The 16,124-nt window shown below is 53.8% G+C and overlaps 1 protein-coding gene across 3 annotated transcripts; it reads right to left on the reverse strand.

Annotated features, from left to right (window-relative positions):
- Window positions 1-31: 31 nt before the first annotated feature.
- CCDC97 (coiled-coil domain containing 97) lies at window positions 32-14,421 on the reverse strand. 3 transcript variants are annotated; one of them, XM_080644282.1, is made up of 7 exons: window positions 14,254-14,421; window positions 10,729-11,184; window positions 8,863-9,147; window positions 8,255-8,384; window positions 6,071-6,133; window positions 714-804; window positions 32-363 (listed from the first exon to the last, which is right to left on the reverse strand). In XM_080644282.1, exons 1-7 carry the CDS (start codon window positions 14,288-14,290, stop codon window positions 310-312), a joined length of 1,116 nt encoding a protein of 371 aa, XP_080500408.1. In that variant the 5' UTR covers window positions 14,291-14,421; the 3' UTR covers window positions 32-309. The 3 variants fall into 3 exon arrangements, with proteins under 3 accessions (XP_080500408.1, XP_080500410.1, XP_080500409.1); XM_080644284.1 differs by lacking the exons at window positions 32-363; window positions 714-804 and adding an exon at window positions 4,010-4,570; XM_080644283.1 differs by lacking the exons at window positions 32-363; window positions 714-804 and having other exon boundaries at window positions 4,623-6,133.
- Between the last annotated feature and the right edge of the window lie 1,703 nt (window positions 14,422-16,124).

A 16,124-nucleotide genomic window follows, 5' to 3' on the forward strand; every position in this document is an offset into this window, starting at 1 on the left:
GAAGAAACTGTATGCAAAGTCAAAAATATTTGCTATTGGGCTCTTTATAGAAAAATCTTGCCAACTCCTGCTATAGAGACCACCTTACAGATGGGAATATTGTGGCACAGAGAGGTCGCTTGTTAGCTCACAAGCAGCAGAGCTGGCCCGCACACCAGGCAGCGGGAGTTAAGGGTCTCTGCACTGGTACTGCTTGCCAGAGCACATCAGCCCTAGGGATGTGGGAACCTGTGAGAATCTGTACCGGGGGGAGGATGGGAGCTATAACAAGATTCTGTATAGAGATGGGATATGATTTGACTTAGGTGCTTAGAGATCCCTTTGGCTGGTGGTTGAGAGTAGACTGGATGGAGCCGTAGGCAACTGCAGGGAGAGCGGGTTCAGGTGAGAGATGCTGGTGCCCTGCGCCGGGTGGGTTCCCCCTGGGCTTGTTTCTTCCCATCTGCGGTGGCTGGCCGGTGAATTCTCCCTTGCTTCCTCTTTCTCCAGCATCTTGGTTTCCTCTCCTCCTCCCAGGTTTCAATTCCCTCATCTGTCCCCTACCCTTCCCAGGTCCCAGGCCCTGAACTACTGCTTTGCCCAGAGGTGCCCGGGGAGGTGGGGGAGGGCTGTGTGAGTTCGAGTTTCCTTTGCCCGTGGGCAGCACTAGGTCTGAATGAGTGGGTCCTGGGATCCTACCAGCCCAGCCTAGGCTAGCAATGTGGTTACTCTACCTGCTGCAGGTCTGGGAGACACGAGGGCTGGGTAGCGTGGAGGCAGGAGGAGTTCATTATGCAAGGAAATGCAGCCATTGTCACTGGCCTCCTAGGAAAGGACACAGTGACATGGAGTCACTGCAGCCTCTGAGGATGTGGCACACGTGTGCACACATTCACACATACAGGGGTTGAAGCATGGACAGCGTCCCACAGCCACGCAAATACATTCCCCTCTCAGAGCCACCATGAACACACAGGAACTCCTGTAGGACACCTGGCAACAGGCACAGCCCACATGTGACACCCCATTACATAGCCCAGCCTGGAGCCTCACTGGGACCCAGCACAAGCAGAGATGTCAATAGGGACACAGCAAGACACACCCAACATCCTGTAGAGTCACGGTCACAACCACCACACACCAGACACAGATTCAGAGACTGTGCCACACACCTCACAGAATAAGGAAATGAAACAGGCCACCAGCAGTTTACACAAACATCCTCTATGGATGGGGTCATAGTCACAAACAGGCACACGACCTGACTCGTCACAGTCCAGACACACACCATACATGGAGATCTGACACGTCACGATCTCACAGACTGCCCGGTGGTCATGCCCACTCAGTTTGACATTTCACGGCCCCACACACTCAGGCCTGGGGAGTCCCACATGGCCCTGCAGACGGCAGCTGACCCATCATAGCCAGACACACTGTCACAGCCCGGTCTGGTCCCAGACGGAGCAGTCCCTCAAAACCAGACACATCCCCAGGGTCGTGGCCCTCACAAGCCCAGCTCGTGCCTGGGCCTCAGGACAAGTCCTGGCTGCACCCTGGGAATTCACTCACACTCCCAGTGCTGAGCCCTGGCCACGCCCTCTTGACACACCCCACCCACCTGCCTGCTGCCAGAAAAACTCTCAGGCTCAGCACCTTCTCACCACGTGAGCTCTGCTCCGGCCCCCACCCTCCTCACTGGGGTGGCCAGGCCCTGTAGGGATAAGGCAGTTCAGGCCTCCAGCCAACCGCATGGGCAGGACCCGGGGTTCAGGGTGTCCTCCCCTCCTCCAAAGCCCAGGCTCAGGGAGGGAAGTAGAAGGGGGGTAGCCTGGGTTCCGGCTGGAGCCCCAGCTTCCTATCCAGCCCCCAGAGGGCAGGAGGCTGGGCTAGGGGAGGCCAGCTCAGGCTTTCCTGCCCCCTCCCCCAGGCAGGCCTGGGACTGAGGTCAATGGGTGAGAGAGAGACAGACAGACAGACCATTGCCCCCTAAATCTCTGGACATTCCAAGCGTCGGTCTCTTGTGTTTCCAATGTGAATTCGAAGGTGTTCAGGACCTCTGTGTGTGAGTGTGTCCCCAAGTTTTGTAGTGAGTTTTATGTGTCTAGCACAGGGGTCTCTAACATACCAGCTGGGTGCCCACAGGCTGAGGGGGGATTTTCAGTGTGTGTGTACTCCCAGCACGCGTTACGCTCCGTGTGCCGGGGACTGCTGTGCTCCTGGTGTGTGTGGCTGCTGTACAAGCCGGTGTGCTCTCTAGGCTCTGTGTCCTGACACGTGTGGGTTGGGAGGTCTGTGTTACAACAGGGTCATATGCCTGGGGCGTGTTTTGTGTCTGAATTTCTTGCTTATCATCTTTGCTGCTTGCCTCCGGGTGTGTTTGTGTATATTCAGTGTAATTTTGACTTGAAATGTGGATGTTTTGTGGATGTTTATGGGCCTGGGAGAAAGATGTTTCCAGAGGTGGTGTGTATTGTTTCTTACACATGAGCAGTGTTTTCAGTGTGTGTGTGACAGTTCCCAGTGTCTGGGCAAGATGTTTCTGGGTTATACTTTGTGACCAGTGTGTGCGCTGCTGGTGTTCTGAGCATGTTTGTGTGTCCACGGGTGTGTCTCCAGCACGCTCGCTGTCGTTCTCCGGGGTGTGTGTGTGTGCCCATTGTGGGGACTGGTGTTTTCAGACCCTGTGGGTGTCTGAGCAGGTGGTGTCTGTGTTGTGACCCCACATGTGGGCTGGTGGCTTCAGTGTGTGAGCAGTTGTGTGGGTTTCTATTTTGCATCGCCTTTAAGGGCATTTTGAGCTCTCAGTGGGGTGTGGATGTGTGTTCATGTTCATGAGCGTTTTGTGCTAACATTTCCAGGGGAGGGGGAATTGTGCGTCCTCAGTGAAGTTGCTGGCATCCTGGGCAACAAGCCCAGTGGCCTCCGGGCTGAGTGGAGGCTGCATTTGCGGTATGTCCCCTCGCCGGCTGGTGCCACGTTGGCTCGGGGCTGGCTGTGGCGGGCAGGGCAGGGCAGGGCAGGGGCTGCGGTGGGCACTGGACCCGCGCCCAGCCCTTGGTATAAATATCCCGGGCTGCCGGCGGCAGTGTTTACTCTGTCCCAGCCCGGGGGCGGTGGCAGCCCAGCAGGTCCTGGGGGCCAGTGTAGGGAGGGGGGTGACCAGGCCACAGCACAGACACTTCCTTCTGGCCAGACAGGCTGCAACCTCACTGCCCTTCCCACCCCCCTTTCTGGGTGGAGGTGACCCCTCATTCTGGGCTCCCAGGAGCCACCAGTGAACCTCTAACCTGGATGTCTTCTCTGGGTTTCCAGGGTTTGGGAGCCAGAGAAGAGAGCTCAGAGATTGAGATGGATGCGATGGGGGCTGGCCAAGAGACAGCAGGGAGAGGGATAGGAAAACATGAGGGCAAACAGAAGCAGGAGTGACACAGGGAGGGGAGGCCCCAACAGAAAGGCAGGGGAAATGGGGACATGAGACAGTGAGGGACACTCAGGGAGTGAGGAGGGAGAGAAAGGAGGCAGAGGCCCAGGACGAACGAGGAAGGAAGGGTAGACAATGACAGCTAGAGAGGGGCAGAGACAGAATGAGGGTGATGGAGAGGAGGGTGGGGGGTAGAGGGAGCGAAGCAGGACAAAGGACAGAGCAGGCAGGCATTAGAGGCTCGTGGAGTCCATGTCAGCTTTGGCAGGACACACAGAGGTGTCAGACGTGGGGGTGGCAGCCAGGACAGACAGGAGACTGGGGGTGGGGGCCGGATGTGCACGGAGAGACTCTCCCCCAGCAGGGCCCTCCCTCCCTGACTCAGCCTCTCCACCCACCCCAATCCCAGACCTGGGAGCTAGGGACAGGCCACTGGGGCACCTCCAGGTCTCAGCGCGGAGGCCGTGACCTTTGGGAAGTGTCTCTTCATCCCTCTTGACTAGCTCCACCTCCACCTCAGCTGCAGATGCTGGTCTCCCATCATCTGACTCATCCTAACTCTTATTCAATAGTGTTCACCTAAACAAAAAATAAAGCAAACTTACATACGGCACAGTACACCACACATTTAATGATCGAAGGTGAAAAATGTCCACTGAGGCTGATGCCTGGAATAGGAGTGCGCTCACAACCTGAAGGCATAAGCACAAGTTCCAGGACACATGTCTCTCCCGTGAGTCAGCCTTCTGGGATGTTCCTGGCCTCCTCCGGGAGGTGGATTATCAATACTGATAGCACTAGGTGCACAGGACCCTGTGAGGGTTGTGATACAAACACTGACTTCTCCGTCAAGATGATTCAGTCAAGTCTGTGTGCAGGACGGCGCCTGGTGCCAACAGAGGCCCCCAAAGCTTAGCTGCTAGCATCATCAACAGCTAACTTCTCGCCTTCCCGTCTGAGGACGTCTGTGCCTCTGTCCACTCTGAGTGCCCGATAGCTGACAGCCGGCCAGTAGAGAGCTCTCTGGGACTTTGTGGTTCTAGACCTGCCTTTTCCTCTCTGAAGGCTGCCCTCCTTCCTGGGCCTCCCTTGCCCGGTCTGAGTTGAGTCCCTAGTTCGCAGCGATGTCTGGAGGATTCCGCGCAGTGTCAGGCACCTGGCTCGGGCCTGGCACAGGATAGAACTGCTCAGAAACCAGAACTTTCCTTTTTTTTTTTTTAAGTCTCATTGAACAGCCTGAATGTCCCTCCGTGCCCATGCAGCTCTCACTTTCTGTGTCTGGCTCTAATTCTGGCTGACCCAGAGGGCAGAGCTAAGGCCTGGGGGTCCAGGCATGGTCCCAGGAGGCCTTAAGGCCTCTGCTCACTAAGGACTACAGGCCCCAAGAGGCAGCTTGAAGGGTCCTTTGGGCTTGGCTGTGGAAGGATGCCACTACTCCTGTGCACAGGGCTGAGGCCCCAGGCCCCACCTCCCTGACCCTTGGCCATGCCCTCCTCCAGCAGACGGCCCTTTTCCATGTGTCTACCGGGGGAGCATGAGCTGGGTGTGGGGGTATGGGAAGGCGGGATGCCTGGGTTCCCACAGGCCAGTGGCTGAGTCACCAGGCGGCCATCTGGCTCCCATTAGCCGGGGAGGCAGGGGGCTCTGTGGGGCGGGCCTGTGGCTGGCTGGGGGCAGAGACGAGGGGCAGCCTGTGTGTGTGGGATGACTCAGGACCCATGATAACAGCCTGTGCGTATTTGGGGAGTGTAAACAAGAGGGAGAGAGAGGCAGAGGAAGTGAAGAAAGGGAAAATTGTGGCTGGGCAGAGGGGGGTTGTGGGCTGGAAGGGGAGAGTGACCCTCCCCCCACTCCTGAGCTGGCAGGTCCATGATACCCAGTGCTTCCCCTGCCCATCCCTCCCAGCCTGGGTCCCAGTGGAGAGGTGATGGCTGTGGCCACCTCTGTGGTCTCCCCCTGCCTGCAGTGAGGCCACACTCAGCAGCCAGACTGGCGATGGTACTGAAACCCAGAGATAAAGTCTGGAAGATGGAAACGGACTGGCAGCAAGAACCACAGGCCCACAAGGCCAAAGGAGAGAAGGGAACATACAGAGGCAAGGAGAGCTGGAAAATGGAACAGGTGAATAACAGAGTAGGGACCAGGAGGGGAGACAGTGAGCTGCTCTGGGGCCCAGGGATCAGCCCGACCCCAAGTTAGGCACTGGTGTCGACTTGGCTGGCTCTAGCTACAAAGGGCCCTGATGGACTTGGTCAAGGGAAGGACGTTCACCCTGTTGTGGGGACAGAGGCCAAGGCACAGAATGAGGAGAAACAGAAAGGCAGAGAGGAAAGAGATCGAGGTGGAGAGGGAGACACAGAAAGCAGGAGACAGAAAGGCAGGGAGAAAAAGAGACCAAAGACAGAGAATGAAACCCAGAGAAACAGCTATGAAGACAGAAGCAGGGTTGGGATGGGGGGAAGGTAGGGAACCGCAGACACAGCGGGAGGGGCAGTCTGAGATGGGACCAGACCCTATGAAGCAGCTTCACTGGGGCCCCTGAAGAAAGTCTCTGAGCCAGCCTCTGATCAGCTGCCTTGTTTTGGGGGGCAGGGCGGGTGGCTGGGCCATCAGTCCCCGTCTAGCTCCGGGCTAGGTGCATCCTCAGGCTCCTCCTCATCAAAGTACCTCTCCTCCTCATCCCGGGCCACAATGTCCAGGTTGTCGAAGTCGGGGTTATCATCCACGGCACTGCAGAGGGAAGGGGGGTGTCAGAGGCTGGCTCTGCCTGGGCCCAGACCCCACTCTTTGGGGAAGCTGGAGAAATGGCTCGGCCCCGTGAGGTCAAAGGCCATATGCTGGCAGCTCTAACATCCAGCTAACACCCTTGGAGGGGGATGTTAGGTCTCTCAGGGCTTCAAACAAAAGGCAGTATTTTATATAAAAACTTCTGATTTCTCTTGAAAAGCTGGAAGATGTGATGTGGTGACACTGGGGCCCACATTCCCAAGGCAGTGGTTCTCCACCTGGAAGGCTGTGTCCCCTCAGATGACATCTGGTGATAACCGGAGACATTGGGTTGTCACAACTAGGGTGGAGGCCAGGGTGCTACTCAGCGCCTGGTGCACTAGGATAGGCCCCCTCACAAAGAGTTATGCTGTCCCAAGATCATTAGTTCTGAGGCCCAGAAACTGCATTAAAGTGACAAGTGACCCTAAGATGTGAGGAGCCGGACACCACTTCAAATCCTCCCGCACCTCCCATCAAGCTCACTTTGTGCAGAAAGCCCTGTCCATTCTGCCCTCCCTCTCTGATGGGACCTCCTACTCCTACTCCCTCCTGCCACTCGGGCAGCCTTGCTATTCTTCCGTGCCACCTTAGGGCTCTTCCCCCAGATATCTGTCACTTACCCCTCACTTCCTGCAGGTGTCTACTCAGAGCCTTCCCTGGCCACCTTGTCTCCCCCCACCCCCACCTTTCCTTCATGGCCCATCACCACTAAACACTTGATGCTTGTTTTCCTCACTACAGTGGGACCTCCTTCAGGGCTGGGAATCCTCTCATCGGTTTTGTTTCCTGCTTTATCCCAAGCCTGAATACAGCAGGCACTCAGCACGAGGTGGCTGAACACCAGGAGGGACCATGTGGCCCTGCTGCCCAGCAGTGCTCTCTGGAGAGGGGACAGGCTTCGCCTCCATCATTCCTCATTTCTCAAGCCAGGCCTGGATTCTTTGTGGGTTTTATGGTGGCAATGGTGCCCTCATTGAGGGCTCCCATGGTCTAGGCCAGTGGTCGGCAAACTGCGGCTCGAGAGCCACATGTGGCTCGCGAACCGCGGTTTGCCGCTCTGTTGACTAATGAGTTTGCTGACCACTGGTCTAGGCAAACTCATTAGTCAACAGAGCCAAATATCAACAGTACAATTGAAATTTCTTTTGAGAGCCAAATTTTTTAAACTTAAACTATATAGGTAGGTACATTGTTATTAACTTAATTAGGGTACTTCTAAGCTGGCCTTTGCTAAAAACTCAAGGGGCCAAAGAGCTGCATGTGGCTCGCGAGCCGCAGTTTGCCGACCACTGGTCTAGGCGCTCACTCACTCTCTCTGTGGACATTCAGGCTGCAAGGCTGGCCCAGGCTGGAAGTGACCACCTGGACCTAACTCCAGAGCCAGGTGTCAAGATTGGGCCAGTGGCTGTTATAATCCCCATTCAGCTGACGTGCCCCCAAGGTCTGCTTGTTCACATTGCATCAGGGTGTGTTTGAAACAGAGCCCTCTGCTGCCACGCCGGTGTTCAGGACCACAAGGCGAGATTGCCTCAGTGGACAAACAACTTATCTTGGATTTTGATAGTTCACTCTCCTGTGTCCTTCTCCCTGATAGCAAAATCCTTTTAAAGCAGGTGGCCTATGCATCTTGGCCCTGAGGTTATACTGGAGAAATTACCCACCACAGGCCCCTCCCTGCCACACATTAGCTTTGCCAGGGATTACTTCCGGCAGCATGAGAAGGTGTGGGGTTCCGGGGGACATTTGGGAGGCCTGGGGTAGTGGCATCCTGCCAGGCCACCCTACTTGCCAAATGAAAATGTTTCAATACCGAGTTGAATGTCAGCCCTGCTCATTCCCTCCGTACATTTGGGGAGAGGATTGAGGCTCTCAGATGGACAAAGCTAGTCCAAGATCACCCACTGATCTTTGGCTGATCTGAAACCCTGAGGCTGTCTGATCCCAGGGCCCATGGTCTGGAACTGTTCTGGGGCCTTCTAGCATTACGAAGGGAGGCCCTCCATGGAGATGCCTGGGATCTGGCATGCAGCTGAGAGCTATACGGTGCTGGGCTGGGGGACGGGAGGTAGAGGCATGAAGCACCTGTAGTCAAAGTCCCCGTCCTTGCCATCCAGGAAGCGCTGGTGCATCCGGCTGGTGAACTCTTCCCGCAGGATCAGCCTCTCCTCTGAGTCGGGGACCCAGGCCTCCGAGTCTTTGCCAGGGCTCTGGTCTGTGGGGGAGACACCCACAGTGTGGGAGTATGAGGGGTACACTCAGGGAGGTGCTGAACACAGTTCAGAGAGCTGCATCCTTTGTGCTGGGTGGCACTGGGAACGTAATAGTGACCAGAAAACCCGCAGTCCCTGCCCTCCTGGAGCACACACCAAGCACGTGACAACCAGTGCTCCGGGGGCTGCAGAATAGGGTCAGGACCAGACACCTGAAGGGTGGTGAAGGGAGGCATTCCCGGCAGAGGGAACGACATGAGCAAAGGCCTGGCGGTGAGGGATTGCTTTTGAGGAGTGGGGGCAGAGATACTGGAGAGGTCGGGAAGGGCTAGGGCACACAGGGCTCTTGGGTCAGGCAGGACAGGGACTCGATGTCTACTCCTGCAGGTGGGGCCCAGCCTGGTGCCATGGACTGAGGAGACACGCAGGCCCAGGACTGTGGAGTCCAGATACTGGGGCTCCCCTGCTGCTGGTCCTCACCTTCCTTATCACTGTCCTCTTCTTCCTCTTCCTCCTCCTCCTCCAGGCAGGCCTCCTCCTCCTCCTGCTGCTGGAGCAGCCGTTGCTGCAGTTCCTGTTCCTGGTAGGATTGCAGCAGCAGGTCGGAGAGTGGGCAAGCGGGTGTGCCGGGGGAACCGGGCTTGGGTGGCTGGTGGGCTGGGGTGCGGGCACTGAGCTCCTCCTGGGTTAAGTACTGCCCGATGTACTGCTCATACAGCAGTGGAGCCCGGAACCGCATCTGCTCGTCACTGAAGTACTCACCCCCTGCACAGAGGAGACAAGAGTGGGGTCAGGAGCCTATGGGCGGGGCCAGGAGCTGCATGCAGGGTGAGGGTATCTGAGTAGACATGTGTCCATGCATGTGTGTGTTCACGCTGGTAGGAAGACATGAGCACACAAGTGTGAGTGTGCACACATTCAAATATGTAGGAAAATATGCAGATGCCTGAGGTCCTGTGGCCACCAGTATTCATGCCTGCATCTGAGCACGTTTGTGTGACCAGGCCTGTACTAGTATCTGCATGCCTACTCATGTGTCCAAGCACGTGTCTACACAGTTAAGGCCCATGAATATCCTGCCCCTGAGGCACTGGTGGCCTGGGGCCTGTGGACAATATGCCAGGGCAGGACTCACAATCTCCTGCCCACGTCCTCCTGTGGGTGTGCACACACTGCCACAGGTACCTGTGTGACTGCAGTCAGTGAGCAGGATGTTGCAGGCAGATGTAGCTGCAGTCTATAGGCTGTGTGTGCCTGTCCACTGAGCCCCATTCTGGCTGTTGGTGCACACATCTGGACACCTAAGTGTGTGTCTGGCATGTGTGAGCACAGGAACAGGTAGAACAGGGCCTCTGCCCAGGTGTGGTTTTCCTGGTGGTCTTCCAGACCCCAGACCCCACCTCGCCCTAGTGCTCCTCTCTGCAGCCACCCCCCAGGTGGGCCTGGCATCCCTCACCCTAAACCCGGGTCCTTTGCATCTCTCCTGACTGCCTGTTCCTGCAGGGGCTTTCTGTCCCTCAGTTGACAGTTAAACCGAGACTGGTCCCTCCTGCCCTACTTTCAGAGCCCAGGGTGGGAATCTGCCTGAATCCTGGCCTCTGGAGCACCAGAGTGTGACCATCCCTATCCTGCCTCCCATCTTGCCCTCTCTTACCCCCAGCTTTTGTGTTCCCCACCATATTCTGTTTCTCTCCCTCCTTTTTCCTGGCTCTGTCACCCTCTCCTTCTCTGACCTGTTTCTGTCATCCAGCCCCCCTCATTCATTCTCTCTCCTGTTTTCATCTTGTTCATCTGTTGCTGTGTCCCACTCTTTCATTTCCCTCAGCTCATGCCTCTTCCCTGACAAGAAACTTCACTCTCTCTCTGCTTCATTTGCTCTCATCGTTTACCTGTAGTTCTGGTGTCTTTCGTCACAAAAACACGTCATGTCATGGTCAAACAGGTATCGATTGATGTTTTCCTTCATGCTTTTCATTCACGTGTGTCTTGTTTGAGAGGGCCTTTATGTCCCCAGGGTCATAAACACACTCCCCTAGGTTTCCAGCAATGCCTTTGTGTTCGGTATGAGGGAGGGTTCTAATTTTCCTGACAGATAACCAGTTATCACGGTTCTAGGCACTGTGTCCTTGGTTCACAGATCTGAAATGGTACTTTGGTCATTCCCTTTCTCTTTCCCTGGGTCCCTATTTGTGTAGTCTCCCTAATCTCACCCTGTCACTTCACATTTGTCTGTCTCTCCCTGAATCAGCACTTATCTCCCAGGATCTCTGTCTGTTTCTGTGCTTGCATCCTTCTTATTTGCTCTGCCTCGCTTTCCCCTCCTGTCCAGTCCACCTGCCCCCACACCTTGGATGAGCTCACGCAGGGCAGCATAGCGCCGGTTACGCAGGCGGGTACGCAGGGTGCGGGGCCGGGCGGTGCCCTGCCGGGCTACCTCAGCACAGTAGAAGTCTGCACGGTGATCACCACGTAAGTGGCCAAAGCAGGCCAGGTGCTCCTCGCGGAGGCCTGTGCGGAAACGCTCTAGAAACACCAGTGGCTTCTCGTGATACAGCTGACCCAGGATGGCCACTTTCTCCTGCTCAGTCAGGTCGGGCTCTCCTTGCTGCTGGCTGCATACAGGCAGGTGGCTGGCAGCCACGGCATGCAGCATAGCACTCACTGCTGCATTCTCAGTCCCAGAGGCGTCACTGCCCAGGGCCTCTGGTACTCCCTCTGCTGCTTCCACCTTGTCCAGGGGTCTGGATGGGACTGGCATCCAGCTCAGCTCCCCCCAGTGCCCAGAACTGGGCTCTGTGCAGCCTGTGGATAGAGGGGAGATTTCTTAATCTGGGATGGGGGTGGGGGTGAGTAGGAGGGACTGGGTGCTCAGTCCCTCACTCACTTCACTTTTATTGAGCACCTACTATAATTTGGGCACTGTGTTAGGCCCTAGAGATACCACAATAAACAAGAAATTGACATTCAGTGGAAGACAGATAATAAAAAACATTTACTAAAAACATACAGTGTGTTTGGTGGTTTAAGAGCTATGCAAAAAAATACAGAGGGATGGAGGAGGGAATGGGGGGCAGGGAGGAGAAAGGCTGCAATTTTAAGACAGAGAAAGCTTGCCTAAAAAGTGACATTTCAGTAGAGACCTGGGGTGGTGAGGAACTGAACCATGACATTTCTGGAGGAGAAGAGTTTCAGACAGAGGGAACAGCCAGTGAAAGGCCCTGAGGCAGGAGTGCATTTGGTGTAGTTACTTGGTCCTTTACCACTTCGTTCATTGATTCACTCAATTTTTTGCCTTTTCATTTGTTCACAAAATTTAATACATTCGCTAACTTGTTCACTCACTCATTCATTCATTCTCTTCCAAACCATTCTTTTTTTTATTTTTACATTTATTTTTTTATTGATTTTTTTTACAGAGAGGAAGGGAGAGAGATAGTTAGAAACATTGATGAGAGAGAAACATCGATCAGCCGCCTCCTGCACACCCCCTCCTGAGGATGTGCCCGCAACCAAGGTACATGCCCTTGACCGGAATCGAACCCGGGACCCTTGAGTCTGCAGGCCGACGCTCTATCCACTGAGCCAAACCGGTTTCGGCACACAAAAAAAATTTTTAAGGCTGAGCTAGACCAGGGCAGGGGCTGTGGAAGAGGGGACAAGAGGAATGGTGGCTAGAAAGATGTCTGGGGCCCGGCTAGCATGGTTCAGTGGTTGAGTATTGACCTATGAACCAGGAGGTCAGGGTTCGATTCCTGGTCAGGGCACATGCCTGGGTTGTGGACTTGATCCCCAGTGTGGTGCATGCAGGAGGCAGCTGATTAATGACTCTCATCATTGATGTTTCTATCTCTCTATTTCTCTCCTTTCTTCTCTAAAATTAACTTAAAAAATATTAAAAAGAAAAAAAGATATCTGGGAGGCCAAGTACATAAGCCATGGGGCTGAAGGGCTGGAAGGTAAGGGAGGTATCCAATTAAGATCCAGGGCTCTGGCCCCTGAACTAGTCAAACTGTGTATGAGACAAAGACATGGATGAGCAAGTTTGAGGGAAGATGCTGACGCCAGTTCAGGACATGGAAGGTAAGAGGGAACCAGGGGACATCCAAGGGGAAGCATTTAAGAGACCATTAGTACATGGGACTAGAGACTTCTCAGGAGAGAAGTGTTGGGCTGGGGACAGAGTTGTGGGGGTTATAGAGTCAAGACAACAATTAAAGCTGAAAGAAATTAGAGGTCATGGGGAGGGCAGGGGCAGGGACATGTGTGAAGATGAGAAAAGAGGGACTAGGAAAGAGCCCTGGATGGGGAGAAGATATGTCTGTGAAAGATTCTAAAAAAATCGTCTCCAAAAAGATAGCCATGTCTTAGTTCTTGGAACTTGTTAATGTTACCTGGTATAGCCAACGACAATAGCAACAAAAGGGTCTCTGCCGATGTGATTAAGTTAAGCGTCTCAAGATGGGGAGATTATCCTGCATTATCCAGGTGGGCTCTAAAAGCCATCACAAGTGTCCTGTAAGATTTGACATACATGGAGGAGATGGCAATGTGAAGACAGATGGAAGCAGAGATTGGAGTGATGTGGCCACAACCAAAGAATGCCAGGAACCGCCAAAAGGTGGAAAAGGCAAGGAATGGGTTCTCCCTTAGAGCCTTGAGGGTGCCCTCCACTGTCTTGCTGACACCTAGATATCAGTCCAGTGATACTGATCTCAGACTCTGGCCTCCAGAACGGTGAGAATAAATTTCTGTTGTTTAAAGCCATCCCGTTTGTGGTAATTTGCTGCAGCAGTCTTGGGAAACAAATAGAGGCTGAGCTCGATAAGAAGGAAATCGGAAAGAGGGGTGTCAGAGAAACCAAGGGAAAACCTTAAAGAAGGACGGAGGGGTCAATAGCACTGTATTCTCCATGAAGTCTAATAAGAAAAAAACTGAATGGGGTGACACAGGGAGGTCACTGGGGACCCTAACCAGGGCAGTTCCTGAAGGTAAAAGCCAGATTGTAGGGGGTGGGAGATGGGGAAATGGAAACAAGTATGGATGACTCTTTGGAAAAGGTAAGATGGTTTCTGCAAGGCAGCATGGGATCAAGGGATAGATTTTCTCTTTAGGTTAAAACATTTTTTTATTATGGAAAATTTCAAACATGCACAAAAATAGAGTACAACCACCCCCACCCCCCAGTAATCCAGCTTCAACAATTATCAATTTCTGGCCAGTGATGTTTCAGCCTCCCAACCACACTTCACCCCACATGGGGTTACTATGAAGCAGGGGGATGGAATTTTAAGATGAGCAAAACAAAAGCATTTTAGATACTTATGGGAAGCCATCAGGAGAAACAGATTTAAAATGCAACGCAGAGATCGGGGGAGCACAGAAATGGACTAAGCACCTTGAGGTGGCAGATGGGGCTGTGAACTTTGGGGGAAGAATTAGAATGAAATGGAGGAAACCGTTAGTCTGAGATAAGTAGTTTGCATGGGGCAGGAGGAAGGTTTGTCTGGGGAAGGGAAGCATCAGTTACACAAAATGAAGGAGGTAATTTGAGAAACAGGGTTGGCTGAGACACAGGTAGGGTAAGCCCGGGGCAGGGGAGAGGTTTACGTTAGCTGACCTGAGAATTAGCCAGGAGGAACTGGGACATGGGAAAGGCTGGCCTGGAACGTGTTAGAGTTTAATTTCGGGAAAGGGGATACAGTAAAGGAGGTCAGCCCGCAAAGAGAGGGGTTAATCTGGACGAAGTGGTGAAGGGACAGGTAAGGCCGAGGGCAGGTGTCCCTCTAGAGTCCTCCGTCGCGATCTGGGAATAATTTCCCAAAGACACCGCAGCCTCACCCTCCCGCCGCCTCCGCGTCGCCTTGACCTCACCTTCATCAGGTTCCCTTGCCGCCGCCACAGTCTCCATCCTGATTTTCTACGCTTTTTAACCGCCGTGGTAGGCTCCGCACATTCAACTCGGCCCCACACCCTAAGCGGCTACTTCCGGTTGAGCACACCACCTGAGGTCCCGCTGCCCCGCTGCGCCCAGAATCAAAGTTCCGGGCAGAAGGCGGACCTTTCTATGCGCATGCGTGTCTCACTTGGGTTCCACTCTCCGTAGCCAGGAAGGAAAAGGCCACCCGGGTCAGAGGCCCAACATTTGGTTCCCCCACCTCCAATCTGAACTGCTGCGGAACTGAAATATCAGCAGGAAGATGGACCATTGTTCAACCTGTTCACTGCAGTGACTCCAAAGCCCGGCATCCTTAATTTTGGGATGGATGATTGGTTGAATGAGAAACCCTTCAGGGCCGCAAAGGGTTTGTGCTCTAGTTTAAACGCCAGCCTTTCCTTTTATTTTTTTCTCCATTTCAAAGAATATTTACTAAGCCTTGTCTCTTGCGCTGTCATCACACCCAGTCCCTGGTTAGCATGAGATGGGTGGTGAGGACTGGGACAATCTGCAGGTGTGGAGAAAAGCGTGGCCTTAGAAAACTAAGTAACTTTAGGTAGTAGACATGTGACTAGTGACTGTCCTGAATGTTCAGGGCTCTAATGTACTGAGGGGGCTAAGGGAGCTGCCACCCATTCTGGAGGCCCAGGGAGGATGGGATGCCCCTGTTGAGACCTGAAAGATGCTTTAGGGAAAGAGGAAGGATGGTAGGGAAGGGTCTCAGGTAGGGGGATGGGCGAAGCCAAAGATCTAGAGCACACACATGGATAGTTCTGGTTGCTGTAAAGGCTTCATATGGAACAGGAATAAGTTCCAATTTTAAGGCCTTGATTGGGTGGCAGAGAATTGAGAACCTCATGTATCTTTATGCAAAATTCCACATACATGTGAATTTGGATCATGGCATTTTTAGATTCAAAGGATTTTCCCCCAAACCACTGATCTGAAGTGCAGAGGGAAGAGCAAAAGATGAAGCCAGTGAGGTCATCAGGAGCCAGGTATGAGGTCTCATAATCCATATTAAGTAGCTTGAGCTCCTTTATCTCCTGTGGGGATGGGGCAAGGGGTTTCAGGGGAAGGGACTGGAGGTAAGGGAGATCTGTGAGGAGGCAGGTGCAGTTATCTAGACACTGGCCAGGAGCAGTTTGCATTCCCAGCACATATCCCACACAGGATAGGTGGGTACTACACTTAAATGTATGGAGGCCAGCAGAGGGAGCTATTGCTCAACACATAGACCAGAGTTGGTAAGACTTCCCAGGCTAGAGGCCTGGAGGCCCTTGCTTAGCAGGGAGAGTGGGCACTTACTCTAGTGTCTTTTAGTCCAACTAGCCACCAACTTTCACTCCTTATATTTAGATGTCCCACCCTGACCTCAAAACAATTTGGCCTTTCTCCTCCTTTTTGTAGCCTGTGTCCTTTCCACACGCCGAGATACTTCCTGTGAGGGAAGGGATGGGGCTGAACTGGCTGTTCCTGTGCTCCAGCATTGCCCCTCACAAAGGGCCAGGAACACAGCCTGTCCAGAGGGAATGAAGAAATGACTCAAATTGCTGGGGATGATGGGCTGTGGGAATGCAATCAGAATGTCTTTTAACCTGGCTCACTATTTTAAAATATTTTCCCTTCTCTAGGAAGCCCTCACAACCATCACCACTGTAGGCTCTCATAGATGACCACTAGGTGCTATCACCATTTGATGAGAGGTCTGTGTTACTTGTGGACTGGGAGCCCTGGGAGGGCAGGGTCCAGGACTGCCTTGGTCATGCTGTGTCTCTCAGCACCATCCAGACCCAGTGAGGAACAC

The sequence above is a fragment of the Plecotus auritus genome (assembly GCF_963455305.1).
Source record: "Plecotus auritus genome assembly, chromosome: 10".
NCBI classification, from domain to species: Eukaryota; Metazoa; Chordata; class Mammalia; order Chiroptera; family Vespertilionidae; genus Plecotus; species Plecotus auritus.

Excerpts from the sequence above, each read along its gene's own strand:
- CCDC97 (XM_080644282.1), bottom strand. The coding sequence starts at position 14,290 with ATGGAGACTGTGGCGGCGGCAAGGGAACCTGATGAAG. Across the intron at positions 6,134-8,254 it reads GACGGGGACTTTGACTACAG|TGCCGTGGATGATAACCCCG; the intron begins GTGCTTCATGCC and ends TTCCCTCTGCAG. Across the intron at positions 805-6,070 it reads GCCCGGGATGAGGAGGAGAG|GAGGCCAGTGACAATGGCTG; the intron begins GTACTTTGATGA and ends GTCCTTTCCTAG.